At 48.1% G+C, this 25,597-nt stretch overlaps 11 protein-coding genes across 11 annotated transcripts; 3 read left to right on the forward strand and 8 right to left on the reverse strand.

Moving 5' to 3' along the window:
- Window positions 1–146: 146 nt before the first annotated feature.
- On the reverse strand, window positions 147–1,673 carry BO79DRAFT_206886 (PRCC domain-containing protein). The gene has a single exon (XM_025682061.1). The coding sequence runs from the start codon at window positions 1,611–1,613 to the stop codon at window positions 249–251; it is 1,365 nt and encodes a 454-aa protein (XP_025543945.1). The 5' UTR covers window positions 1,614–1,673; the 3' UTR covers window positions 147–248.
- A 376-nt stretch (window positions 1,674–2,049) lies between these two features.
- On the forward strand, window positions 2,050–3,171 carry BO79DRAFT_284630 (uncharacterized protein; the record flags this gene model as incomplete). The annotated part of the gene is made up of 1 exon (XM_025688267.1): window positions 2,050–3,171. The coding sequence occupies exon 1, from the start codon at window positions 2,158–2,160 to the stop codon at window positions 3,169–3,171; it is 1,014 nt and encodes a 337-aa protein (XP_025543946.1). The 5' UTR covers window positions 2,050–2,157.
- Window positions 3,172–3,278: 107 nt separating this feature from the next.
- Window positions 3,279–5,023, reverse strand: BO79DRAFT_187377 (legume-like lectin family protein). Its single transcript, XM_025680539.1, has 6 exons — window positions 4,578–5,023; window positions 4,500–4,523; window positions 4,375–4,445; window positions 4,229–4,310; window positions 3,919–4,179; window positions 3,279–3,866 (listed from the first exon to the last, which is right to left on the reverse strand). Exons 1-6 carry the CDS (start codon window positions 4,677–4,679, stop codon window positions 3,426–3,428), a joined length of 981 nt encoding a protein of 326 aa, XP_025543947.1. The 5' UTR covers window positions 4,680–5,023; the 3' UTR covers window positions 3,279–3,425.
- A 156-nt stretch (window positions 5,024–5,179) lies between these two features.
- tim13 (protein translocase subunit TIM13) lies at window positions 5,180–6,006 on the forward strand. The gene is made up of 2 exons (XM_025679267.1): window positions 5,180–5,407; window positions 5,478–6,006. The coding sequence occupies exons 1-2, from the start codon at window positions 5,285–5,287 to the stop codon at window positions 5,652–5,654; spliced, it is 300 nt and encodes a 99-aa protein (XP_025543948.1). The 5' UTR covers window positions 5,180–5,284; the 3' UTR covers window positions 5,655–6,006.
- A 633-nt stretch (window positions 6,007–6,639) lies between these two features.
- On the reverse strand, window positions 6,640–8,280 carry pkaC (cAMP-dependent protein kinase catalytic subunit pkaC; the record flags this gene model as incomplete). Its single annotated transcript, XM_025678125.1, has 4 exons — window positions 6,640–6,667; window positions 6,735–7,109; window positions 7,170–7,423; window positions 7,492–8,280. 4 exons carry the CDS (start codon window positions 8,278–8,280, stop codon window positions 6,640–6,642), a joined length of 1,446 nt encoding a protein of 481 aa, XP_025543949.1.
- Window positions 8,281–10,558: 2,278 nt separating this feature from the next.
- Window positions 10,559–13,737, reverse strand: BO79DRAFT_284634 (Sin1 family protein). Its single transcript, XM_025688268.1, has 3 exons — window positions 13,423–13,737; window positions 12,849–13,316; window positions 10,559–12,783 (listed from the first exon to the last, which is right to left on the reverse strand). Exons 1-3 carry the CDS (start codon window positions 13,443–13,445, stop codon window positions 10,758–10,760), a joined length of 2,517 nt encoding a protein of 838 aa, XP_025543950.1. The 5' UTR covers window positions 13,446–13,737; the 3' UTR covers window positions 10,559–10,757.
- A 559-nt stretch (window positions 13,738–14,296) lies between these two features.
- On the reverse strand, window positions 14,297–17,716 carry BO79DRAFT_137475 (replication factor C subunit 1; the record flags this gene model as incomplete). Its single annotated transcript, XM_025678119.1, has 5 exons — window positions 14,297–14,910; window positions 14,963–17,324; window positions 17,378–17,469; window positions 17,525–17,546; window positions 17,630–17,716. The coding sequence occupies 5 exons, from the start codon at window positions 17,714–17,716 to the stop codon at window positions 14,297–14,299; spliced, it is 3,177 nt and encodes a 1,058-aa protein (XP_025543951.1).
- Window positions 17,717–17,997: 281 nt separating this feature from the next.
- On the forward strand, window positions 17,998–19,211 carry BO79DRAFT_206892 (mitochondrial 54S ribosomal protein uL16m). Its single transcript, XM_025682062.1, has 3 exons — window positions 17,998–18,112; window positions 18,175–18,642; window positions 18,715–19,211. Exons 1-3 carry the CDS (start codon window positions 18,055–18,057, stop codon window positions 18,891–18,893), a joined length of 705 nt encoding a protein of 234 aa, XP_025543952.1. The 5' UTR covers window positions 17,998–18,054; the 3' UTR covers window positions 18,894–19,211.
- BO79DRAFT_187395 (uncharacterized protein) lies at window positions 18,968–19,657 on the reverse strand (the record flags this gene model as incomplete). Its single annotated transcript, XM_025680540.1, has 4 exons — window positions 19,550–19,657; window positions 19,427–19,485; window positions 19,218–19,364; window positions 18,968–19,062 (listed from the first exon to the last, which is right to left on the reverse strand). The coding sequence occupies exons 1-4, from the start codon at window positions 19,597–19,599 to the stop codon at window positions 18,968–18,970; spliced, it is 351 nt and encodes a 116-aa protein (XP_025543953.1). The 5' UTR covers window positions 19,600–19,657.
- Window positions 19,658–20,173: 516 nt separating this feature from the next.
- On the reverse strand, window positions 20,174–21,597 carry BO79DRAFT_234998 (replication factor C subunit 5). The gene is made up of 6 exons (XM_025684438.1): window positions 21,465–21,597; window positions 20,777–21,399; window positions 20,548–20,716; window positions 20,396–20,494; window positions 20,282–20,337; window positions 20,174–20,223 (listed from the first exon to the last, which is right to left on the reverse strand). The coding sequence occupies exons 1-6, from the start codon at window positions 21,549–21,551 to the stop codon at window positions 20,199–20,201; spliced, it is 1,059 nt and encodes a 352-aa protein (XP_025543954.1). The 5' UTR covers window positions 21,552–21,597; the 3' UTR covers window positions 20,174–20,198.
- Window positions 21,598–21,880: 283 nt separating this feature from the next.
- Window positions 21,881–23,147, reverse strand: BO79DRAFT_284639 (cytochrome c oxidase assembly protein). Its single transcript, XM_025688269.1, has 4 exons — window positions 22,953–23,147; window positions 22,830–22,899; window positions 22,326–22,767; window positions 21,881–22,267 (listed from the first exon to the last, which is right to left on the reverse strand). Exons 1-4 carry the CDS (start codon window positions 23,141–23,143, stop codon window positions 22,218–22,220), a joined length of 753 nt encoding a protein of 250 aa, XP_025543955.1. The 5' UTR covers window positions 23,144–23,147; the 3' UTR covers window positions 21,881–22,217.
- Between the last annotated feature and the right edge of the window lie 2,450 nt (window positions 23,148–25,597).

A 25,597-nucleotide genomic window follows, 5' to 3' on the forward strand; every position in this document is an offset into this window, starting at 1 on the left:
GAATGTATCTAGAATATTTCATTTATTGCATCTATTTCTTTAACTTCCCGGTTATGATTGGTAGTTCCACCATCTCATAGGACTGACAGACTATATCAACTACTATTCTGATACCCAAAGCTCAACTACCATCAAACAAACTCCATATCAATAACTCAAATAGAACTCATAAACTCCATCCATGCAACCCCCACCTCACCAACTACATACACTACACTATACACACATCCAATACCCTACAAAAGTAATCACCACCCATACTTCGCCCCCGCTTCTCTCTTATTCCTCCTCCCAGCAGCAAAGCTCTCCTCCAGCGCCTCACGCTGCGTACTCGCCGCATTAACCAACTGCTGCAACGTATGCTTACCCGGCGCAATCGCCCTGACAGGGTTATGTTGCTGCGCCGCCAGCTCCGTGTGCGCCAGCTCCTGGTTCGTAACGTACTCTTGGTCCGTGTTGAAGTGCAAGACGCGGGAACTAGCTGCGACGGATTCAGGTGCGTTGCGGCCGAAGAGTTGGCGTCGTTGGGCTTTCGAGAGGTTGAGGTCGTCGGCGATGGTGCTGAGTGTGTTGTTGTTGTCGGATGTAGTGGTTTGGTATGTGGGTTGCTGTGTCGTGGTGGTGTCTTCGGGGGCGGGGGAGGGCCCGGCGGGAGCGGAGTTGCGCGGGGTGTAGACTAGGGGTTCGTAGGTTGTTGCTGATGGTGCTGTTGATGTGGTTGTGGGTGTAGAGGTAGAGTTGTCGTCGTTGTCGGTGGAGAGGGAGAAGAGGCTGATTTTGGGCTTTGATGGTGGTGGTGCTGCCGCCGCCGCAGGCGTAGCTGTAGATGCAGATGCAGATGTAGATGTAGACGAAGCTGCCGCCAACCCATCCTCTATCCTCCGTACATTCGCAGCAGCAGGCATCAGATCCGAAACAGCCTTCCTCTTCTTCTGCTGCGACGCCCTCCCCACAGACAAGGGCTTGAACATCATCGGGTTACCCTTCAACTTAACTTCCTCTGGCTTCTTCATCTGCGGTACAGTCTCCTCCTCCCCTCCCCCATTCCTGTCCTCACTCCCGAAATCCAGTTCCTGATCCCTCATACTTCCCGCCTTGGGTATCGTCTCATCTTCATCATTATTATTACCATTACCTAGGTTTCCAAACGCCCGCTCATTCCGCATCTCCGCATCCGCCTCGCGATCGAACCCCGGCGCTGCGCCCGTCTTTAGACTGAATATCTTGCGCGCGGGCGCTTTTTTCTCCGTCGCGCTGTTGTTGCTCGTGGTAGTAGTTGTGGTTTTCTTCGGCGCAGGTAAGAATGAGTTGAAGCCGGAGAATGCACCGCCGCCACTGCCGCCTAGTTTGGGTTTCTTGCGCGGGTTATCGGTGTCATCGTTGTGTTCGGGTTTGATGTCTGGTAATGCGACGCGGATTTTGCGGGGGTTGGTGCGGTCGACGAGTTTGTTGTTGTTGTTGTTGTTGTTGTTGTTGTTGCTGGTGCTGGTGGTTGTCGTTGCGGTCGTGGTGGTGGTGGTGGTGGGTTTCTTCGGGGCTTGTTGGGGTTGAGGGACGGTGGTTTCGGGCTCTGAGTCTGAGGCTTCGGAGTCGGAGTAGGCGACGAGAGCCATGGTGGGTAGGTAGGTTTTGGGTGTCGTGGTGATGTGTGGTTGGAGGTTGGGAGAGAGAAAGTTGGATGGATGAATTGGAGCTGCGGCGAAGTGATATTCTCGGGTTGGAGCGAGATTGCGGATGAGTTATGTTTGAGATTAGTAAGCTGTGCAGGGTTCGGTGCAGTGGGTTGATGCCACCCTCGATGGGTTTGGGGGTTAGTATGAGAGATGGACAATACTAGGAGGGTGTTAGATTCTCTAGTGACTATTCAGTAAATGATAAGAGTACTATGGATAGGAAAGAAAGGTCAAGAGCAATGACATCATCAACGATATGGAAATATTCAAGATCAGATAAGATAAGATCGGCTTACTCAGGTCCCTCGAAATGTCGCTCCTTCCAATCAATCACTTTCTCTCCACCATCTACACCATACACTCTTTCTTTTTCAGACAATACTATACACCTTCTACACCCAGCGCAATGCTCTAACAAACACCATTTCATTACCACATCTCACAATAACCCAATCTCCCAGCCCACATCAACCCTACCACAAAAATGACCACCTCACCACCAGCACAACCCCCCGACACAACCACAACCCCAACCTCACCTACACCAGACACCACCAACGCACACTCTCGCCCCACGAAATTCCGCTTCAAAGACCCCTCCCGAAAGCGCCATCGCCACCATCACTCCTCCTCCCACAAAGACCACCAGCGCACCCCCTCCCCCAAACGCAAAAAACACCGCGCCCCGCACCGCCGCAAACACACTACCACCTCACCACCACCCTCCCCATCACAGCCCACAACATCACGCTTCTCCCCCAGCACCGCCTTCCGAGAATCCCTCTTCGACGCGCTGGGCGACGACGAAGGCGCCGCATACTGGGAGTCGGTCTACGGCCAACCGATCCACACATACTCAGTACCGGAGGTGCCTAAGGGGCCGAATGGCGAGCTGGAGATGATGGACGAGGAGGAGTACGCGGCGTATGTGCGACGGAAGATGTGGGAGCGGACGAGGGAGGGGATGCTTGCTGAGGAGGAGAGGATGAGGGAGGAGAGGAGGAGGGTGAGAGAGAAGGAGAGGAGGAGGGAGAGGGAGAGGGGGGAGTGGGAGAGGGCGGTCGAGGAGAGTTTGAGGAGGGGGAGGGAGAGGAAGAGGAGGAGAGGGGGGAGGGGGGTTTGGGGGAGGTATTGTGCTTGTTGGGGGGAGTTGGATGGGGTGGTTAAAGGTGGAAGTGAAGGGGGAAGGTTTGAGGAGGTGGTGTTTTGGCCGGTTGAGAGTGGGGAGAGGAGGGATGTGGGGAGGAAGGAGGTGGAGGAGTTTATGAGGGAGTGTGCGAGGGTGGTTGATGAGGATGGTGAGGATAAAGATGGGGATAGGGATGGGGGTGGTGGGTTGCTGGGGCTGTTGAAGACGGAGAGGGTGCGGTGGCATCCGGATAAGATTCAACATCGGTATGGGAAGTTGGGGATTGATGAGCGGGTGTTGAAGAGTGTGACGGAGGTGTTTCAGATTGTGGATCAGATGTGGAGTGAGGAGAGGAAGAAAGGAAACTAGTAGTATGGTTGGTGATGGTATTATACCCATTGAGTTCTTTTGGTGTATAGTGTTTGGGTTGGCGTTTGTTATGATACCCTACTATGTACTTTGTTTACTGGGTTGGTCGTCAACTTTTCGCGTTGCAAGGAAGCAAGCAAGATCATAGATAGATACAACTGATATAACGCGACACGGCTATGCAAGGATAAATGACACATTTTCTGTTCTGTTTCTGCTTCTGTTTCTCTCTCAATCTCCTCATTCTGCCACATCTAGAACCGCGAGTAGCGGTGCTTGGTGCGGTACGCAGTGTACCCAACATAGCCTCCAACAACCACAGCGAAGAACAGAACAGTCTTGAACAGGAACCATCCCCAGCTGCCCTTCTGCTTACGGCGCTTGACACGGCCGGTGTCACGGCCCTTGCCCGAGCGGGAACCGCTGCCACTGCTGCCGCTGCTGCCACCAACGCTGTACAGGTTCTGGGCCTTGACGGAGATGATGTCGTGGTTGTCGCTAAGCTCACCAGTCTCAGCGGAGAAGCCCAGGTAGGCGACGGACGGGATGGCGATGTTGTATTCGGGGGCGGTCAGCTCGAAGCAGGGGATCCAGCTGTCCTCGGACTTGTACTGCAGGTCCAGGGTCAAGGACTTGTCCTGGAAGTAAGTCAAGCGGGCCTTGGTAGGGATGGAGGCACCACGGAGACCACGAGCCTATACCAACTGTTAGATTAACATTCACACCATCACTGCACACTACACTTACAGAACAGCCAGCCAGTTCATTAGCCTTTCCATCGTGAGCCTGGTCGTAGGTAGTCTGGCCGTCGCCCATCATGGCCATGACGTAGGGGAACGAAGTGCCGGGACGGTTGTTCTTGTACGTGTCGAAGAAGATACCCAGACCCTCGAAGTTGTCCGTCGAACCGAAGACAGGACCCTGGGTGGCGCGCTGCTTGGTGAGCCACATGGCAAAGCCATCGCCGTGCAAGTTGCCGGACCCTTCGATCTTGAATTCAACCTCGATCTACACATATCAGAAGCATCCTAAGCCCAGGGAAAGCGCATCAACTAACCTCCCAGTTCGTCGCGGTCAAAGGCACACGGGAGAAGATCCATCCCTGCTGCGACGGACGATCGGACGTAAGACGGATGTATCTAGGAAGTCGTTCAGTATAAGCTTTCTCCCAATTCCTTCTACCCACAAGCCAGGCGAACATACTTGTCAGCACGAACTATCGTGTCACCACCAAAATCGAACCAGCGGCTTTGGAAGTCGGAATCCAAGTATGGCTGCGAAGACATTAATATGATGCGCGGGCTTAGCTGTAGCTATAAGCTACGTACCGGTGAAAGACTGTGCGTGCGAAGCTATCCCCAACAGTTAGCAGACCACCCTAGAGCCAGAAATAGCAGCATACACACCGGAATGCTCTTGACATTGTCATCACCATCGTAGGCGCTGGCCAGAGGCACGCTGGCCAAGCCAGCCCAGCACAAAAGGGACGAAAGCCGCGGAAGTAGCATGATTGCCGAGTAACAAGCGCAGAGTAGACCTTTTAAGTAAGATCCAAGCCAAGCGACCGTGCAAGAAAGATAAGTGTAGGTGTGGGTGAAAGATAGACTGCAGCTAATAGAGTAGGCGATATCGTCAATTGTCACCGGGACATCAACAAAACCAAGGGTGAGCGGGGGATTTCAATTGAGTAAATAGAAGAGCTAGATCCGGGAAATGGAGGTGTGAAGGAGGATAAATGAAAGAACGAACACCGGGGAAACTTAGTCAACGAGGAAGAGGAAGAAGAAGAAGAAGCGGAGAGGAGGGGACAGATCAGAGATCGACGCAAGAAAGAAAGCCGAGTAGTTATAATATAACTTAGCTGGGCGATGGGAAGGAAGTGTAGAACTCCAAGTGTCCACATCTGCCGGGGCGGTGGCGCAGCAACCTTACTTTCCTTTTTCCTTGTGGCTCACTAGCCACACCTCCGTCGGAGCTCAAAAGATCTTGTCTCATCGACTGCTATATACTGCATACTACGTATTACATCCATCCATTTACCATTTGCATTATCCCACACAACCACGACCCTAACATCTCTATTACACACATTCACACATCACTAATTTTCACAATGGGTATCTTCGGCGGCTCTTCTTCCCCTTCCACCGACTCCTCCAGCAAGGAAGTCAAGGAGGCCCTTTTCAAGCAGGTCCAGGCCGAGTCCGCTATGAGCAACGCCCGCACTCTGATCTCCGTACGTTACATCCTTATCCAGGAGAATGTAATTCAAGATATTGTGCTAACATACTTGTCTCCTCTAATAGAACGTCAACGAACACTGCTTCGAAGCCTGCGTTCCCAATCCCGGAACCTCCATGTCCGCCGGCGAACAGGCCTGCCTGACCGACTGCATGGAAAAGTACATCGCCTTCTGGAACACCGTTAGCCGCACATATACCCGTCGCGTGGGCACCGAGCAGAAGAGGATGCTTGCGCTGTGATTTGCTATCATATACGCTTCTTTGATATCCGTGCTTGGTTGGGAGTGGTCCATTTCTCTACCATGTGTTTGGCCATGTTGTGATCCGATCTAGAGGTCTTTTTCATTGACTGGTGTGATATGCGGCAGTGGCCACTGGTGTGATGATATTTGTGTGTATATTATACGGACGGACGGTTTTGGTTCGGGCTGCCGGTGGCGTTTTGAAAAAGATAGAGCCTTGGATGGCAGGCTATGCTTATGATGACACTGTTGGGGGACCAGCGTCCAATTATCCAAGACTACTTTTATTGCAATGGCCAAATCAAATATGTACATTATACAACTGCCTCCACAGGGACAGGGAAAGGGATAAAAGGAAAGATGACATCAAGAATAACCCAGAGTAGCTCCCCAGTATTTGCACAATATGACTATAAAATAAGCAGGAGAAATGGAAGAAAGAAACGGGCGCCGTCGGTGACCAGTTCACCAGTCAACGGTCGACATAATCACGAGGACCCCCCGAAGCTTCCAGCACAAACACCACCGCAAACACCCTCCTGCCTGGCATAACGCGAGGAAATATAGACAATGCCCACCTAGATAAGACCACCGGGGGATCATCCACTCATCAGATCTCCCCAGAACTAGTATAAGGGTAAGCTTATATGCAGACCACCAACGGTCCGGAAACCGGAAAAGCAAACAGACAAGACCATCACGTATACTTTGAAAGATGGTGAAGGCATACGCTGAGGATGACAGAGCTCTTAGATGTATGCTCTACGTCAAAGGCAGCCAAAAAGCAAGTCGGCCAGCGATCGAAAACGAAGACAAACCGACGTCAAGGGGAAAGCAACGAATGGTGAAGTGGATGCTACCATCGGTAGCGCAGGGAAAGGATTAGCGAGATAGTCCTGTCTTACAGGGCTCGCAGGATCATCGGATGGCACGATGCCATCTCGATAACGAGACAATCATTCCATCATAACTCATAGCACACACTAAAAGTCTGGGAACAAATGGCCGTGTCTGAAGAAGAGAAAAGTGAGTAATGTGTTCATCATAGAATGGAACGGATTGAGAAAGGAGCACATACGGGTCTTCACCAGCCATGCCATACTGTTCAGTTTCTTCCGGATAGCGGTCGTACTGACTCGCATCTCCTTGGCCACCGCGGATGGGAGGCACGTAAGGAGCATCGATATCCTTGCGGGCCAAACGGTCCCAGGTGACCTCGGCAAACCAAGGATGGTTCTTGACATCATCGGAGCCGCCATGGAGGTTTCCCAGGCGCTTGGTCAGATCAGCCGTGATAAGTTGCGACAGCAGGTCAACGGCGTCTGGGTGCAAGTAGGGCGGGTATTTTACCCTACCACGCAGGATATTCTCGTAGATCTTGACCGGGGAGCCACTGTCCCAGAAAGGCGTGAAACCACACAGCATCTCAAAGATCAAGATACCCAGGGACCACCTTGGATACTGTCAGTAATTGCGCCAAAGGGGCATGAACATCAATAATGGCAACCCTTACCAGTCAACCGACTTGTTGTAGCCCTTGGAGGAAACCACCTCCGGGGCGAGATAATCGGGTGTACCACAAAGGGTCCATGTGATGTCAGGCACCTCTTTGGCAAAACCGAAATCGGTGATCTTCAAATGGCCGTGTCGGTCTAGCAGCAAGTTCTCAGGCTTCAAATCCCGATAGATGATGTTCTGCGTGTGGAGGTACTCCAGGGCAAGAGTGACTTCCGCCGCGTAGAACTTGGCGACGGGGTTGGGGAACCGCTACATGAAAAGAGGTACCAGACATCAGCTTTACGTTGGTCGGGCGGGCCAAGTCAGAATTAACCCACCTGTGACTTGCGGAGCAGACTGAAGAGTTCACCACCCTCTACGAAGTCCATGACCATGTACAAGTTCCGGGAATCCTGCCATGTACCCCATAATGTAATTAGGAATGGATGCCTCACGCGGTTCAACATGCGGCGCTCGTCGTTAGTGTGCTCAATCTGTTTCATCTTGACCACTTGCGCCTTCTTCAACACCTTGACGGCATAGAAGCGGTGGTTATGCTTCGACTGCACCAAGTGCACGCGACCGAAGCTACCGGTACCGAGGGTGCGCTGAAGGGTGAAGTCATCCAGAGAGTATTTCCCTTTAGTGGTGCGGGCATCACTGCGAGCGGCGTGGTGAGACTGCGCATGACCGCTGGAAGCCGAATGCATGGCGCCTTGCTGGGAGGGATGGATTATATTCTGTATACTAGCCGCATTGGCATTGGGCTGCGGGAGGCCAGAGGTATGATGGGCAGACGGCGAGGCTTGCGTCACAGCGGATTGCATGGAGGCTACCTGACCGTCGGAGGATTTGTCTGCACCCGAAGACCGATTGGGCTGTTGTTGAGGAACGGAATTTTGAGGCTGAGCGGGGGGGTTCGTAGAAGAGCCAGAATTGGTGGCGGGTTGGGGTTGATGGTGGTGGTGGAAGAGGTGGTGGTGGTGGTGGTTGTGGTTGTGGTTGTGGTGGTCTTCGGCAGCGTTTGGTGACGTCTGCGTCTGGGCCGAACCGGCTTCAAGCTCTTTGGAGAGGGTCTGCGAATCTTTCGTTCGCCGTTTTTTCAGCAAACCTCCTAAACTAGGCATGGAGAAAACGCTGCTGTAGGCAGTTAAGATTTATTAAATGTTAAAGCCCACGATGGTCTTTTTCCACGTGGGAAAAAAAAATAAGTAAGGGAGAATCAAAAGATGCGTGCGATAGCCGATCAACGCGACCCCTCTTTAAGAGATGCTCTCAGAGAGGGGGGGGGGGTAAAGGGAAAGGAAGCAACACAGTAAGAGTAATAATAATATGGAGAGGGAAAGCGGCGAGCTTTTTCTCTTTGGGACGGGTTCGGGCGCGGATACAGCGGAGCCCCCCAAACAGAACTGAACTGTACTGAACTTGAACAAAACACTGGTCCCGAACGGCGGTCAACGGAAACTCAATTGGACAGACGGGCAACCGTAAGGATGACCGGATAGAAAAGGGAAATGTGTAACGCGGGGGGAGTGTGGGAACCTCTTGGGAGGATGGGTTGGACCGGGGTGGGAGAGAGAGTAGTAGTATGGCTGGTGTGCGGGAGGATCAATGATGATGATGCTGATGATGATGGCAGGATGTGAGGGGGAGAAAGAGAGAGGAGAGGAGAAGGAGAGGAGATGAGAGAGAGAGAGGGGGGGGGAGGGAAAGAGATGCTGCAGTGACCACCAGCACTACTACTACTACTACTAGCTGGAAAAAAAAAAATAACTACGAGCACAAGCACCGCAATAATTTATCCTATTTCATTATAATTATTTTCTGATTAGTTTGATGGACAGAGAGAGTGGGAAAAATTAGAGAAAAAGGGAAAGCAAAGGGAGAGAAAGAGAAAGAGAGAGGAGAGAGGCGGGGTTGGATTGGCGTGAATCGGCATGAATTGGGCTTAGTGGACAGTGACAGAGAGTCAGTCAGTCAGTCAGTCAGTCAATCATTTCATCAAGAGAGTAGTTATTTGTTAGATGTTTGTTTAATTCTCTCTTTTCCAAATGCGCTTATTCCACGTTACAACATGAACTTAACCGAAACAACTACCCATCTAAAGGCATCTAAAGGCAAGTTGATAATATAACACCTCACCCTTCCCTATGTCTAAAAGCGGTCGGTCGGCCACAAGTCGAAGAAGCTAGCTATGCTACTTACTTACTACTATCTCCATCACCACTTTGTCGACTCCACCCCAACGCTAAAACATACTTTGTCTGGGCCAGTAATTTTCCCACAGTAAAAAGAAACAGTCAAATAACTGCAGTGGTACCATAAATACACTCACTCATCATGACATTTGGAATGATGATAACTGAACCAAGTTCTCTTTCACACTTCCCCAGATACCAAAGTTGTATTCCAACTCTGCTTCAGGCAAATAGTAAAGAAGAAGAAGAAGAAGAAGAACCCACCGGGTCCAGCCGATCTCACTCCTCTCGATCCATGGACCCTTCAATTGCTACATTATCATCAATGATGCATTCTTTTCCACTCCTTCTCGCTTATCGAGATCCATGTTTCCCAAACTTATTTCCGGGTTCAGAGTCGCGCCGATGAGGTCATCATCAAACACTGTTTTCAGATCTGGTGTGTGTGTGGCTTGGAATTCCGAAACGAGGAGCCTCCTACTACTTAGTACTAGTAGGTATGAGAAGCTGGGAAGATGAAACTGCTGATGCAAAACCAACCACTTTCCGTATTTTGTTTTTTTTTTTTTTTTTTTTTTTTTTTTTTTCCTCATTTTCGTATTTCATCAAGCACGCCTGGTAGAAATTTGACTCGCTCGGTCTTGGTACGTATGAAATGCATTTACGTGTGGGGTTTTTTTTTTTTTTTTTTTTTTTTTTTTTTTTTTTCTCACAGCTTAAATATCTATCTATGGTATATGCAAACTGTCGCTACTTTTAAAGACCCGAATAACATGCATGTTGGGCAGCTGGCAGCTGGCTGGCAGCATAGGTTGCCTTGTTAACTAACTAACTACTAGTTAACTAGTTAGTTAATTGCTTACCGCTGAAAGATGACTTCATCACCGCCCCGGTGGATCCTCCAAAAAAGGCGAGTGGAAACCGCCCCGCCTTCGGGGCATTTGGCTTGCCCTTTGTTGAAGGCTTGAAGCCAATCAAGCTGCCCCCTGACCGGTCAGGAATTCCCCCGTCCGGCGGCCTTTTGGTTGGTCGGGAGGCTCACTATGAACTGATCTTGACGCTTGCATCCACTTAACCTACTTTAGCACCTAAGATACCACTGTTAGTGTACACGCTACGGATGGGATGCGCACCGCCACTAGACTACCTCTCTACAGTTACTATTCTCGCGGGTTGTGGCAGAAAGAAGAAATTGTTTGTTCCAATTGTTGTTGATTCCCCCGTAGCCCTGGCTCCATGCTGCTGCAAACTTCAAATCCAACCCGAAAGCTGCCCGGCCTTATGTACTCCTACCTAGTAGCAAAGATGGCAACGCCGCCCCCCTCCAAACAATGGTCGGAGGGCTCGCTTCCACTTCTCGGTTCCCTCAATAAAACAGCAAGCAAATAACAATAGCAATGCGTCCCTTAGATGCGATAATGCGCCATGTTCTTCTTGATCTCGTCCACGATTTCCACCGCTTCGAGCGCATTGCGTGCCTCAAAATCATACCGCTTCTGCTCGTTGGCATCGTTGCCGCGCAACACCACCACCCGGAAATTCTTCGGGTGTCGCCGGCTCACCTTGCATCCCACGACATCGTTGAAGCTGATCGACCGCGTCTTGGTGTCCGACGCTGTCTTGCCCGTGTCCGCCGGCATGATATGCATGTAATCGTTGTCAAACGTCAAGATCCGGTGGTTGGATTGCGTAAAGCCCATGGATTGTTTGCGCCAGACGTAGTACCGCCGGTAATATCCTCCAATGAGATCTTGCTTCTGTGTGAGCGGGTGTAGCATGCGCTGTCCGCTCTTCTTCCCCTTCTTGCTGGGCGCGCTGGTGCTGTCGATGAGGAGCGGCGCGTTCGGGGAGGAGCTGCCCGGGGAGCCCGTTAGCGACTGCGGCCCGAATCGTCGGCGCACCAGGTCCAGCTCCGTGATATTGCCCAGGGCTTCCACGGTGCGGTCTAGCGGTGCGATCGTATTGGATCCCATCACCTTCAGTAGATAGTTCCCCTTGTCCAGGCCCCATCGCTTGCACACCGAATCGAGGATCTCGGCGATGTAGCTGTCGGTAGACGTGTTGAGCGTCGTCACCTGGGTGGACGCTTCCACATTGATGAACCGGATTTTCAGTGTCTTTGACACCCCCAGGCGAGGTGTGGCATGGGACGTGGGCACGGCAGGCCGATCCGCGGGTGTTAGTGTATTGTCGTTCAAAGCCGACGAGAAGGGTTGTCCCAAAATCGGGTTCGGGCGAGGTGCCTTGCTTTGCGGGACCGGCTGGCTTGTCGGGGCACTCGTCGGTGCAGGTGTCTCTCCGCTATCTTCAGAAGCAGCTGTCTGGCTGAACTGGGGGAATTGACGCTCGTTTGCTTCGAATTCCGCCTTGGATGCTTCGACTAGCGCGAATTCATCATACTGTTTTCCCCGAGTCCGTCGACCAGCTGCCCGATTGTTATTCGAGGTAAAGTCAGCAATTGGCGATGTTCGACCTAAAGCGGGAAAATCATATTCGACTTCGCCATCTTCCACCATTCGCAGCGTCCACATGTTCACGGTAAGCTTGCTGCGTTCAACAGCCGGTTCGCGACCTTCTTCGCTGTATCTCCAAAGCGCTAAGCCGATTGCTTCAACAACTGTTACCGGTGCAGGCTGCTCTGCAAGCTTGGACTCGCGCGCAATTGGCAAATCGAGTGGTTCATCGGGATCGGCGGAGAATGGCAGGTAGAGTTTGATGTTCAGGACATCGGTCAAGCCCTTGCCTGAAAGCACCGCGAATTTCTCCACCGGGTTCGTCGGTGCTTTCTTGCGCGCATTAAGTGCCTTGGAAAGCAAACTGACTGGCTGGACAGTGCTGATTGGCCGTGGAGGTGGCAGATCCTGTAACTCTGGCGCTGGGCCTCTGGGTTTCCTCGGGGATGCCGTCTGTGAACCCGTGCCATTCTGCAGCTTGTGCATCAGAGCAACTGGCGAGGATGAATCTAAGCTACCAGTGATCCCAACCCCTGCAAGTAATGACGCAGAACCCGCTGTTGCGTCAAAATCAGACGACAGGGCCGAACCCACAGATTCAGCTCCTGAGTCCTCGGCTTGCTCATGGAGTTCTTCCAGGTCCCGAGGGCCCGGTGGGCCATTTCTCCTTCTCGCGGGTTCTATGACCTGATCATGGCTAGAGAACGAAATCTGACGCCTTCTGAAGGCAGATGCATCCAGGTCATTGTCCGAAGATATGTCGCTGCTGGCTGTAGTCGTAGTATCGCGCCGCGGCCGCTCGTTTATGCTGCTAACAGCTGTTCCCAATGAGCCCGTACGGTAATGGGTACCCATTGTCGGATGTGATGGAGACGTGACCATAACCTGAGGACTCTCCTGGCGGTCTGATGAACGTATGGGTGAAGATCCGGCTCTTGTTCGTATGGGCATCTTCGTAAACTTGATCTGGTTCGCAGCACTAGATCTTGTGAGCATGAGGCTGTACAGACGGGTCCTATGCATCCCTTGAGCCAATTGACTCACCTTCGAGCACTGTCCCCATCATCGTCGCTCTCATCACTCAGGTCACTGCTGTCATCGTCCTCCGCTTCTCTGTGTTTCTGTTGCTCATGCTGCTGTCGTTCCCTCCGGTGGACTCGTTTCCCGCGGTTGCGACGCCCAATCAGCTCTGTGTTGGTCTTCCCCGTCACCATTCCCCCTTCGTCATCGTCGCCTTCATCCACCAGGCCGAATCTCTGCGCATCGTCTCGGGCAACACCTAGCTGGTAATATTCCGAGGTAACCGCCGTAGTAGTAGGGATTGGGGGTGAATTTGTCCGCTTAATGTGGGCAGCCGCGCTCTGCGTATTGGGGTTTGTAGAAGCCGAAGACCAGCCAGCTGCGCGGAATCCTGGCGTGTTGAGCACGGTGTTGTTCACGTTGATAAGCCTATCGCCTATGCCGTCCTTTATGGTCGACAGATAGGAAGTGCGCAACTGCCAGATTGTGAAACTGAGACTGGGGTTAGTTGTTGACCCAACACTGTATGTGTGCGATTACCTGGGGGGGAGGTGAGGGGAGGGGGGACGCGAGATGGGTCGCGGGGTCAGACACTTACTCTTCATTGTGGAGAAGAGACATGGTTACAATCGCTGCAAGACAAGAGATGAGTAGTAAGAGATAGAGTAGGCCTCGTCACAATCACGGAAGAACGACCATTTACGCCAGGAAGAGCGAAACCGCTGTCGGGATTCGAGTGGGCATGATCTCCGGGCTGGTGCAACAAGGGGAAATGGATGGATGCGCTGAACTGGCGCAGGCCGAAAAAAGAAGTAGTAGGAAAAGAGAGCGACCGTGGGATGTGAATGCAGGACCAGCCTGATGGTTAAAAAAATGAGGGATAAGCAACGCAAAGGGACGAGGAAGAGCGTCCTGCGGCGATGAGGTTGTGTGGGGATCAAAAGCACTTGCAGGCTCAGCCGTCGCGGGCAGAAGATGGATGGCCTGGAGATCCCGTGGCCGATCTCCGCACCGCCGCCGCCCATGCCATTTTCCCGCTTGCCCTTATTGTTGTTCCTCTGACACACACACCAACGTCTCCTTTGTCGGACCCAAGGGGGTGGTTCCCTTTATCCTTGCACGGTCACTAGTCTATGCAAGGCAAATTAGCTACCGAGGGACATGCCTTAGTATTGGATCCCCGTATGCTTTAAAGTGTGCAACTCTTGGTCCTAGCGATGGATAGATGCGGGGTACTACCCAGTATACGAAGCAATGAAGAGATCACAGTACAACCTTGGAATTCTATAATATGGTCTATTATACAATTGGAGTGATTCGTTCCAAGATAGTGCTATGTCAATCACACAAAAACAATAATCATCCACTGCTGATGGTGACATCGCTAGTAGCCCGCTCATTATACTAACAGAACTGATAATACATGGACATAAACCGGAGGTGATGACTCCGTCGCTCTCCCAATTTCTAGATCATTTGGCCTTGGGTTTCCGGCCTCGAGCCTTCTTGGGTTTCTCTTCCTCGTCGTCGATAAAATCATCATCGCCCGCTGCTGCCTTCCTCGATTTCTTTCCTTTGGCTGCTCCGCCCTTCGCAGCCTTCTTGGGCACGCGAACGTACTTGTCCTTCTTCAAATCGAGCTCTTCGTTCTCGTCGTTGTCCTTGGAGTCGTCTTCGAGCACCTCTTCCTCATCCGACTCCTCAATGGCATCTTCGAGGTCAGGCTTCTCCTTCGGCATCTTCTTCGGAGCAGCAATACTGCTGGCCTTGATGAAGGGGAGGGGATGGGAGCGCTGGTTATAAATCCGTGTGAATGCTGCTTTTGTCTGTGTCTGCAGCTTCACATTGGATTCATCCATAGGTCCCAGCCCAAGTTCTACCAAGGCATCCCAGTCCTCGCGCGTAAGGAAATAGCTGTCCATGAAATCAATGACATCGTCGACACTATCCTTGCCTTCCACCATTAATCGGCGGACTAGCCTGTCCCAGAGGAGCGGCATATACTGTTGTCGAATCTCATCTCGATCACCAGATGCGCGAAGACGCATATGACCTTGAATTTCTTTGATGTAACGCCAAAGCTTGCCTATAATCGGTGTTAGCACTGCAAACTATTATAGCCAACAGATCGCACAAACCTTGTTTACTGTTCTGTCCCAGCCAACTAGTAAACCCGGGCCGCTCCATCATGTTTCCGTACGTAAAGCTGGCTGGCCGGACAAAACTGAACACGGCATGGGTAGGCATCAGACTCCATTGCTGCTGAGTACCATGAATCATCTTGTCAACGAGATCACCATCACTGATGCTTGAAGCAGCGTTGTCCATTAGTTCAAGCTGTTTCAGCTTCTGTTCTCTGCCATGATAGGCGCCAGTCAACGCCGGTCGTGTTTTCAGATAGTTCTCTTGAAGCATCAGAGGACTGAACTCGTGATCGTTGAAGTAGAGTTCTATTTTATCATTCAACGTAGCCTTTGAGCTTGGCGAGAACATTTGCGCACTGAGAATCTTGCCGACAATATCCCAGGGCTTCAGAACGATGTGCTTTTCCCATGCTTTAGACATTTGCTTCCCCTTTTCAAAGTCTAGGTTTGTCTGGTCTAATTTCACGGTTGAAAGCATGTTGATAACTTGCCGGATGTCCGCGTTGGTGCCTTCGATCAGACTGTCCAAGACCTGAGGCGGGATCCTCAAGCCCTCGCGGAAGCAGATGGTCGACAGTCGGGCTCTAATCTGCTCGGCCGTCGGCCGCCTGAACGGAAGTTCATATGTGACATGATCGAAAGGCTTCATTTTCGGGAGCCTTCGCTCATTACAGATCAAAATCAGCGGGATGTGAGTCTTCTTAGCGATGGAGGCAAGTGCTCCTACACCACCTCTATCACCGGCGGACATGCCGTCAACTTCATCCATGATGAGGACCAAGTTCTTCTTCGCACTTTCCACCTTCTTCCCAACACCCGAAAAGTAACCTTGTAGCGAAGTTGTATCCAAAACACCGAGAAGGCCATTTTCCACGAGCTTCTTGCTTCTTGTGTCACTTGCATTCGTCTCCACGACATCGTACCCTTCTAGCTTTGCCACCAGGTGTGCTGCTGTGGTCTTGCCAATTCCAGGCGGTCCGTGAATCATGACAGAGCGATACATTCCTGATCCATCCTTCCCTGGCTTGTTGAATCCAGCCTTGGCATTCTTGTGCCAGTCGCGAAGCCAGTTCTGTAGTTTCTCGACAACACCTTTGTTACCACAAATCATATTCATCGATGTCGGCGCATATTTGGTGGTCCACAGGCGGTCATCAGTCTTCGTGCTTTGCGTCGTACTTTGCGAGCTTGAAGGCGGTTGAGGTCCTGAGGGTGCCGTGTTGCGCGCAGCCGCCGCCTTGCGCTTCTCCTCGCGGTCGATCTCAGCTGCCATCGCGCGAATCTTTTCTTCCTCGGCTTTCTTCTTCGCCTCATGTTGCTCTGCCGCCTTCCCATCTCCACCATTGGCTGGAAGTCGACGGATAAGCTCGAATAGCCCCTCCTCGTTGATTGTCTTTAGGTTGTGCTGCTTAATCGTTGCCAGCTTCTTGGGTCCGGCATCCGCTCCCAGGACAACATAGCTGGTTTTGGAACTAGGTGCCCCAGTAACTTTACCACCATATTTCTTCACGAGGTTTTGCCCTTCGTCGCGGCCGAGCGTATCCAAGACACCAGTGAACACGAAAGAAAGCCCTGCAAGACAATTTTCCGCTCCTTGTGGTATGTCCGCCCCCCCAGCTACTGGCGACCGCGAGCGCTGTGCGTGAGCAGCGTAGTTGAACTTGGCCTTTTCACCAGTCTCGCGCGGAGGAGAGGGTGGTCTGATCGTAGGTATGCTGTCGAATATATCCTGGATCTCCTTGCTTTCAGGTCGATCTGTTTTGGCAGATGCTCTTGGCTTCTTAGGGGTACGGGGAGCGGCTTTCGTCTCCGCAGCCTTCTTAGGACTAGTTTGGTTGTCGTAATCCTCGTCCTTCTCGAGAACTTCGGATTTGCGTTTGCGCGCTGGTTGAGAGGCGGCTGACTTGGCAGCTCTGGAAGGTCGCTTGGGCAGATCCTCCATAACCACATCCTCATCCGATTCAGCAGCTGCCTGCTTCCTTCGTCCCTGTCTTCCGGAGGCGGCACTGGCTGGCTTTACCGCAAGTTCCTCGAAATCACTGTCACTCTCTTTGTCCTCTTCCTCGACATAATCATCATCCCCCCTGCCTGGTTTCTTGTACTCTGTCGCATGGATGTCATCGTCACCGAGTTCATCGTCTTCAACGATTGTGGTAGCCTTTCGTGTACCGCGTTGAGGTCTTGGTGCAGGTTTTTCGGTGCTCGTAGACTTTTTCGGTTTCGGGGACGGCTTCGCTTCAGGTTCTTCGGTGACTGCAGGCTGGGATGTCTTGGTCTCCTTGGCAGGCCTGCCTCTCTTCTTGCTAGATGCGAAATAGTCTGACGAAGTTGTGGGTTCACCCTTCGATACTTCTGGCTTTCTGAGTAATTGTTAGCAAATACAGCGGGTAGAGTCGCATTAGGGCAGACATACGGCTTGCTCGGAGCCTTCACCTTCGGGCTTGCGGTCTTGGTTGCGACAACCTCTTCCTCATCACTGTCGTCTACAACCTTTCTAGTCCCTGTACGCGCATCAATAAGATATTGCGGGTCAAAACTGATAGCCAGCTCTCTTACTCTTTTTTCTCGTAGAAGGCTCCTAATTTGGTACCAATGTCAGTAAATTCATCGGCGATTCGCATGCAGCATGAAATGCTTATGCGCAATGGGGGATTCACATACCTCTTTCTTCGGCGCGGGCTTTGCGGGAGATGGGTTGGAGCCTTGACTAGACTTGCCGCCAAAAAAGCTCCGAATATCAGCAGGCATGGCGACAGATGATTAATGGAGCATGCCTCGGAGCGCAATGGTTGAGCAGGATTTTTAAGCGACCCAGAAACGATGCTGACGCACACCCAACTAGCACAGCACAGGCAGCTTCCCAAGAAACACGACGCGCTGCCTGGAGCTCGCCGGCGGGAGACGTGACTTAATTGGCTTACCTAAGGGTGGCACGCGTGTGGCACGTGCGCAGCACTTTCTTCCCTTTCGGGAAGTGGAATCGGCGCTGGAGTGAAGCCGATGGCCTGAAAGTCAGTCTGCGGTCCATCCATCATCCTTCCGGTCCCCCCATTCAGTCCAAGCAGGGCCGATTGCCACGATTCACAATGGGTCCGCAGCTGAAGATGTTCTCGGGGCCTCAGATGGCCTTCCTCCGGCCGTCGTGTGAGATTCCCGCAAGCCTCCCCAAGAAAAGTTTTTTATATCCTGACTCCGATGCCGTACAGTAGGTCTGTCGACGCCATTCACGGCTTTCCCGCTATCGCGATGCTTCTCGACGACCTCGCCTGCCCTCGATTGGCTTACTCCTAAGTTCGCTGAGAGATCCAAGTCCCCGAAGGGTCGTCCGCATGTCGCAACTGGTGGTTCTTCCCGCGGTACCACTGTCGTCTGGGGTGATTATGGTTTGCGGATGAAGGATCACGACCGCCGGTTGCCCGCTTCGTCGTTGAAAATTGCAGAGGATACGATTAAGAGACGTCTGAGGGGTATGAACTACACATTGTACAAGCGCGTGAGCGCAAACATCGGTGTCTACACCAAGGGCAATGAACAGCGTATGGGTAAGGGTAAGGGAAAGTTCGACTACTGGACTGCGAAGGTTGGCGTGAGCAGAATCGTCTTTGAGCTCAAGGGTGATCTGCACGAAAAGGTCGCCAGGGAGGCCTTCCGTCTGGCCGGTCACAAGCTGCCCGGTATGTTACTCTCACTTAATCATATATTTCCAATTATCAACATACGCTGAACTAATAATACAACTGCGGCAGGCCTCTGGGAATTCGTGAAGAAGGGCGACCCGCCGGTCGTTGGACTGACGAAACTTGGCAATGGAGTGACTCTGGAGAGCCTCAAACGCGCACGCAGAAGCCCAGCCCTCGGTACCCAGGACCTACCGAACCCCCCGACCTCGACCTCGTCCTCCTCCAGTCCCTCTGCTCCCCAATAATTCAAAGCGCTTTCTCTCAACCAAACCCCTCAATCACGTCAATCCACCCCGGTTCATTCACAACGTCATGACATTTAAGCCCCGACGCCCGAACCAGGTCCATACCCTTGTTCTCTCCTGATTTTCGCCGCCAGCGCAGCACCCTCTTCTGGGGTTTCGGGCTTCAGGTCTTGTGTATATTATCATCATCATCAGCTTCTAGACTCTCTATCTGTCATGTTTTATTTTATTTTCTTTCCCGCTTTGTCGCAGGTGTCGATGTATTTTCATATGAATATGCGGAGTTAGGAAAAAGAGAAATATCGAAATCAAACCTGTACCTACCTATATCTGTGATTCCCGTAAGACCTGTCGTACGCTCGCCCTTCTCCAGCTGTCGTGCCAGGGGCGTATCCCTGTACTGCTCCTCGTTTCCGTTCCGGTCGTCGTCAAGTGTTGTTCTCATCTCGCTGACGGTATGTTGGGAGTGTCCTGCGAGCAACTTAGTCGGCTGCCATAAAACCATAGGATAAGATGAAGATAGTATAACATACCACCCAACTGCCCCGTCTGCTTCGCCGGTGTCTCCGTAAACAACCGGATAGATTCATACCTAGTACAACCACCATTAGCACTAATTTCAACCTTGGAAACAAATGTAGTAAGGCTAGACATACTGCGTATTCTCACCACCAGGCTCGATGTCCATGAGATTATTGCCAGACATTATCCAAAGTAGAATTCTCTTATGTACGATACTTGGTGAATAGATAATTGATTCTCGGAGGTAGGTAAGTAGTTCAGAGTTTCTGGGAGAAGTCGGGGGATATGGTTGTGGTTGTGGTGGATCAACCTCCATGGGATGATGACGTAGTCTATCTACTAGCCATCTAGACGATCAAGATGTCATCTCTACCAAGGCTCTGTGGAGAAGTTAACTCCCACTTCGTGTTTTGTTCCTGGCTGTTTTCGGTTGATCTTGATGCTTGATCACATGTCGTTGGCTTGGGTTTGGGGTTACGAGGGTGTACTATTTGTTGGTTGGTGGTTGGTGGTTGGTGGTTGGCTTAGTATAGCACGTTGCTTGTGCTTAGTTGGGTGTTGTTGATTGGCTTGCTGTTAGCTGGGACCAGGGTTTCAGTGTGCATTCGTTTAATGCAAGATATATCTAAATTTTGTAGCTTCTAAGAGATACGGAGTAATGCATGCTAGAAATACTGAGGTGGGTTTCAGCTACGAGTCCCATAGTGATCCAGATGAGATACGACCCCCGGTAGTGTACAATGAAGTCATTAAGAATCGTTGGGTATTATTATCTTCGTTATTTTAGAATTCCATGCCCATCAGATAACTGTGCACGGGTTAGCGAATGAATTGAGCAGTTTTGGGGTATTTGGGGGTAGTCGAACCTTTCGTATATGCGCATGAACTTGGCAACGAATGCTTCGAGGTGGAAGATTACTTTCTGCGAAGGATATTAGCCGTGTATATTGGACATGCATGCAGCAAATGAGAGCCCTTACGCTGCCTTGAGTGATCCTGTGCTCATAGAACGCCGACCACCTGATGACATCAGGCTTTAGAGCATCGTCGACCTTTGTGATCAGGTTGAATGTCAAAGACTAGATCCCAGTTAGCATTTCTATTACAGTCACCTAAAACGTACTGATCGAACCTTGATAATAGTAGTCGGTGGTATGCAATGCGTCAAAAGGTCGTATAAGCGTGCGCGGACTTGCAACAGACGAGCTGGCGACCGCTCTGCCAGGATCTCTTCGGCAGTCAACGCAATCAAAGCTTCCCAATCGGGTGGCGGGATGAGTGTGTTATCCGTAACTTTCTCACTAGAAGCAGAAGCAAATCACGTTAGCTCTGGCACCTCAATAGACCACTTTGGGACGTACTTCTGAGCATAAATAGCCTCAAACATAAGGAGCGCGCGACGAAGGTTCCGCCCGCTCTCCTTAGCAATCCTCTTATTCAACCCACTTGCCTCAGGCCATCCTTCCTTCTTAGCCGCGTTCCTCAGTACAGTGCAGATTTCCTCTTCATTCGGAGCAGCAACCCTGACCAGCAGGGTACGGGACCGGATAGGAGCGATAATATTGGAGGTGCTATTGGCCAACAGAATCAACCTCAAGTTGGGACTGTACTTCTCCATCGTTCGTCTCAGCGCTGCCTGCGCATCACGAGTAAGATGATCGGCCTCGTTGATCACAACGACCTTGAAGCGCTGCTTCGCCGAGAGATCGACTTGCTGGGTCTGCGCAATCTCCTTCAACAGCTCCTGAACCACAACACGATCATAATTTCCAACATCCGACGGGGTGATCTCCAAGTGATAGACCGAAGACACTATATTGAACTCGAGTTTGCGGTTGCTTGTCGTTTGGAAGACTCTAGCGTCGATCTTGATCTTTTCAACTCCGGAACCGTACAATTCTTTGAGCGTTGCGATGGTTCGTGTCTTTTTTCCTGCGCCTGATGGTCCGTACATGAGCAGATGAGGGAAGTCGCCGCTTTGCGCCTATAAACAAACATCATTGTGAGGATTGTACTCGAGGTGGATAGTGTGAGCTTGAATTGCCTTACCAATGATTTCAGTCGCGCGGACAGCTCGGGGTGGTATGTGAGGGCATCTAGCGACCGTGGCCGCAGTTTGTCGACTAGCAAGGCCATTTTTGCAATTGAGTGTGCAGTTCGATAGTTAAAGGCTTCTAGGTCTTCACTCAGCAGTATGCTTTCCCTTCAGAGCCGATAGATAGCTTAGGCCGAGCGCAGACGCGTCGGGCGTGACACGCGAGCTTAATTGGCGGTCCGTGCGCTATGCTGACTATGCAGCGGATTCACCAATCATGTTCGGCCGTGCAAAATCATTGCAGATCTACTACAATCGAGACGGTCAAGTAAGTAGTAGCCAGAGAAACACTAAAAACCATTGTCTACATTGAGGTGATGGATGTATAACAATGATTCCATATTTCACGTTTGAACGCCTAAATACTATACATGATATGTCACCCCGCCCATTCCATACGAAAAGCTTCAGTAGTTCTCTGTATGTACATGCTCTATCTATGATACAAAGATGGTCAGTGGGGTGCTTGGGACCATCAGGTTCGGGTTTTCATAATTGGCCCTTGCAAGAGGAGAGATGGGTCTTCCGACTTTGCTCGGAGGGTCACATCGGAGCGAGCCAGGTCTCTGGGACATTCCGTTGGATGTCACAAGGCCAGGGTGATTCCGGGTATATACGTTCCAAAAGCATTTTACTGTGAGTCTATTGTCGTAGAGAGTCCAGTCGCTTGACTCCTGGTATGTAGTACATAACAATCAGTCATGTCATTAGCTCGACGGCAATGGCTTCAAGACACCGTTGTCATCATATCGCGCCTCTGTTTCACATTGATTAGCCACATGATACCTCATCATTGGTTTGATCTGGAGACTTACTGAAGAAGGTATATGAGAGCGTAATTGTGTCAATGCCCTTCATTGCCGGATCATTGGCAAAGTCAGGGTCGATGAAGAAGAACACCGGCATGTCAACCGACTCTCCAGCATTCAGCTTCTGCTCGTCGAAGCAAAAGCATTGAATCTTGCTAAAGTAGGGAGCAACCTGTCCGGGAGTGACACTATACGTCGCTACACCAATGATATCCGTTGGGCCCTTGTTTGTCGCTGTGAAGAATGCAAGTGCTGTCTCGCCCGGAAGAACTCGCACTTCACGTTGTTGCGGTGTAAACTTCCATGGTAAAACATCCGAAACTGATCCATTAAACGTGATTCTCAAACGACGGGAGTCGGTGACCGGAGTGACGCGGGAAGAGGTATCGCCGTCACCTACACGGTGAGTTGCTACTGGTTGACCGTTCCAGCCGGTTTGTTGGCAGATCTGTATGAGTGAAGCCGTTAGCCTCTGCCGCAGACTAGAATTCAAGGGCAGGGTTGTCGAACCATTTTGTACAGAGGGACGGAGCCATAGGCAAGCGCAACGGTTCCGAGAATAAGACTGGCTGTATAGTACCTATAACCTATTAGACAGGAAACTGCTAGTGCCATTGCGATCGTTCAACATACATTGTCGACGCATTGCGCTTTTTCGACTGTGGCGTATTGAAAGGTGCGTTGATATTCTGCCGGAGACATGAATTGCGAGTGAAGAATCTCCTCCCAGAGTCAACACATCGTGTATTTGTGATGGTGGCCGGGCGGAGGCCGGGGCCCGACCAAGGAAGCCGACCCCATGAGGAGATCGGGCGCGAGAACATCGTCAATGAATATATGCGCTGCGGGGAGATATGGAGAGATGCCATCTAGGACTCCGATTGGGATAAGGTACCTGAGGCACGTGATATGATCGGGCAATGCTTTTCTGTCGGTTGTATTATACCGCCTCTAGTGCCGCCTTCCTTGTTCCACGCGCCCGATGATAGCCGGGGCTTGTCTGTTTTAGGAAATTCTATTCCAAACTACCAGATTCAGCATCTCTTCACCATCTTGCTAGGGCTTTGAATTTAGTCTATTTAGGAGATTTGGACAAATAAGCACCTTGATCCTCATTGTGATTATTTGTTTATAACATTGATGCTTGGCTGTATGAGAACGACTACTAACAAGCAGATGTGAACATCTGTGATACTAGTATAGCCTCAGTAATACATAGTAGGCTGCTGGCGTAAGTTGCCGGGAGTTATGGCCAGTTGCATAACTGTTACTAATAATTACTGATTAAAGTATATAATAAATATTCTATTATGTTGTATATAATAATTATATTAATATTTATATTATATATATAAACTATATCTAAGTACATAATTATTTAAAGCTCATTTTATAATTATTTACTACTGTAGAAAGCTGATTAGTTTTTTTTCTAAATCTATTTAATAAGAGCTATTTTATTTATTATTTACTATATTAAATATATTCTTTATAATTTATTTACTATTATTTTATTTTTTTTTTATTAAAGATCTTATATTTTTTTTTCTTTTTATAACTTTTTTCTCTATAACTCTTTTCTTTATAATTTTTTTCTTTTATATTTTCTTTTATTTATAACTTCTCTCTTTTAAATATTATTTTTATTTTTATAATTTTTATATAAAGTTTTAAATATTTCTGCAGAAGGCTAATTTGGTATAATAAAAAATAAATTTAAAAATATTATTAATTAAAATATAAATAAGTTAAAAAGCTTTTATAAATAATATAAAAATAAAATATTAATCTAGAAAAAACAGGTATAAATATAAAATAAAAATTAAAAATATTTTTAATAAAAGAGAATTTAGTTTAAGAAATTACTAAAAAAGATAAAAAAGACTTAATTAAATTTCTTAAACTTAATAATAAGAAGAAATAAAGAGAATAATTATAATCTAATTTTATTAAATTATATTAGTTAGAACTGTAAAAATATTTTAATTAAATTAATAATAATATATAAAAGTATAGAGCTGGTTTAGCCTGTATATAAAAATTTATAATTTAAAATAAAATATAAGAATTAATTAAATATAACTAAAGGTATATTGACAAAACTATATAAAATATAAATAATTATATTATATATTTTATATACTCTATAAAATCTGAGAATTTGAGTTATAAGAATAATATCTTTTATTAGAAAAATCTGTATATTAATAAGATAAATATAATAATATAAATATTAAAAAATATATTTATATAAATATATAATCCTTTCTAGATATATAAACTAAGTAAAGAAAGTATATTATTTAAAATATATTTATTAAATAAATATTCCAGAAATAATTTATAAAAATCTTTTATAACTAATTAAAGAAATCTAAAATATTATAGAGTAAGAGTCTACTAAAATTTATTAAATAAAATTTATAAAGACTGTTACTACTGCAGGAACTACTAGTAATATTATAATTAAAATTATTATTATTATAAATACTACTGAAATAAAGTTAAAATTTAAATTAAAATTAGATAATTTTAGTCTGTCTAGTCTATTTATTAATTAATAAAATAAAAAAAAAATAGCTTAGAAATATAAATTATTAATAAATAAAAAAAAGCTTATTCTGGAGTAATAATTATATATTTTTAATTTTAAAGATTTATTCTGGATATATATAAGAATAAAAATTATATTTTAATTATTAAAATTATATATATTAAAAGAGATAAAATATCTGATTAATATAGTTAATAATACTAATATTAATCAGATATTAAATATAAAAATATAATTTAGTAATATTTTAAGATAAAAGAAAATAAAGAAGATTATTAATATATTAAAAATATTATAAAATAATATTTTTAAGTCTACTGTTTACTAGATAACAGAGAATTTCTAATAATTTTTTAATATTAATATAGATATTAATGATCTTCTGATATAATCTATATTTAAGAATTATAAAAGAATTATAATATATAAGAAATAGTTAAATACAGAGAAATACTAGTTTAATAATAAAAATAAAATCTATGTAAATCTAGATATTAATAAAAATAATTTCTGATTTAAAAATATAATTTACAGTTAATAATTAAAGTTTTAATAATTAATTTATATAAATTATATAGTTAATATAAAGCTTACTAGCTTAGTAATAGAGATAATAATTACTAATATTATTAAAATAAAAAAAATTTAAAAGATTATCAGTTTTTTTCTATATATAAATATTATATCAGAATATTATAAAAAATTTTTATAGCTAATAAAATAT

This window comes from Aspergillus costaricaensis, assembly GCF_003184835.1.
Source record: "Aspergillus costaricaensis CBS 115574 unplaced genomic scaffold BO79scaffold_3, whole genome shotgun sequence".
NCBI classification, from domain to species: domain Eukaryota; kingdom Fungi; phylum Ascomycota; class Eurotiomycetes; order Eurotiales; family Aspergillaceae; genus Aspergillus; species Aspergillus costaricensis.

What these genes read in the sequence shown, in the direction of transcription:
- BO79DRAFT_206886 (XM_025682061.1), bottom strand. Translation starts at nt 1,613, where the DNA reads ATGGCTCTCGTCGCCTACTCCGACTCCGAAGCCTCAGACTCAGAGCCC.
- BO79DRAFT_187377 (XM_025680539.1), bottom strand. Translation starts at nt 4,679, where the DNA reads ATGCTACTTCCGCGGCTTTCGTCCCTTTTGTGCTGGGCTGGCTTGGCC. An exon ending in ACAATGTCAAGAGCATTCCG is followed by an intron (nt 4,524 to 4,577) that starts GTGTGTATGCTG and finishes TGTTGGGGATAG; the next exon opens with CTTCGCACGCACAGTCTTTC. An exon ending in TGACCGCGACGAACTGGGAG is followed by an intron (nt 4,180 to 4,228) that starts GTTAGTTGATGC and finishes TGATATGTGTAG; the next exon opens with ATCGAGGTTGAATTCAAGAT.
- tim13 (XM_025679267.1), top strand. Translation starts at nt 5,285, where the DNA reads ATGGGTATCTTCGGCGGCTCTTCTTCCCCTTCCACCGACTCCTCCAGC. An exon ending in ACGCCCGCACTCTGATCTCC is followed by an intron (nt 5,408 to 5,477) that starts GTACGTTACATC and finishes CTCCTCTAATAG; the next exon opens with AACGTCAACGAACACTGCTT.
- BO79DRAFT_284634 (XM_025688268.1), bottom strand. Translation starts at nt 13,445, where the DNA reads ATGTCTCTTCTCCACAATGAAGA. An exon ending in TCTCTTCTCCACAATGAAGA is followed by an intron (nt 13,317 to 13,422) that starts GTAAGTGTCTGA and finishes CCCCAGTCTCAG; the next exon opens with TTTCACAATCTGGCAGTTGC. An exon ending in GATGGGGACAGTGCTCGAAG is followed by an intron (nt 12,784 to 12,848) that starts GTGAGTCAATTG and finishes CACAAGATCTAG; the next exon opens with TGCTGCGAACCAGATCAAGT.
- BO79DRAFT_206892 (XM_025682062.1), top strand. Translation starts at nt 18,055, where the DNA reads ATGGGTCCGCAGCTGAAGATGTTCTCGGGGCCTCAGATGGCCTTCCTC. An exon ending in GGCCTTCCTCCGGCCGTCGT is followed by an intron (nt 18,113 to 18,174) that starts GTGAGATTCCCG and finishes GATGCCGTACAG; the next exon opens with TAGGTCTGTCGACGCCATTC. An exon ending in GGCCGGTCACAAGCTGCCCG is followed by an intron (nt 18,643 to 18,714) that starts GTATGTTACTCT and finishes CAACTGCGGCAG; the next exon opens with GCCTCTGGGAATTCGTGAAG.
- BO79DRAFT_234998 (XM_025684438.1), bottom strand. Translation starts at nt 21,551, where the DNA reads ATGGCCTTGCTAGTCGACAAACTGCGGCCACGGTCGCTAGATGCCCTC. An exon ending in ACAGGATCACTCAAGGCAGC is followed by an intron (nt 20,338 to 20,395) that starts GTAAGGGCTCTC and finishes TATCCTTCGCAG; the next exon opens with AAAGTAATCTTCCACCTCGA. An exon ending in TTCATGCGCATATACGAAAG is followed by an intron (nt 20,224 to 20,281) that starts GTTCGACTACCC and finishes ACCCGTGCACAG; the next exon opens with TTATCTGATGGGCATGGAAT.
- BO79DRAFT_284639 (XM_025688269.1), bottom strand. Translation starts at nt 23,143, where the DNA reads ATGTTCTCGCGCCCGATCTCCTCATGGGGTCGGCTTCCTTGGTCGGGC. An exon ending in AAGCGCAATGCGTCGACAAT is followed by an intron (nt 22,900 to 22,952) that starts GTATGTTGAACG and finishes AATAGGTTATAG; the next exon opens with GTACTATACAGCCAGTCTTA. An exon ending in CCGTCCCTCTGTACAAAATG is followed by an intron (nt 22,768 to 22,829) that starts GTTCGACAACCC and finishes TCACTCATACAG; the next exon opens with ATCTGCCAACAAACCGGCTG.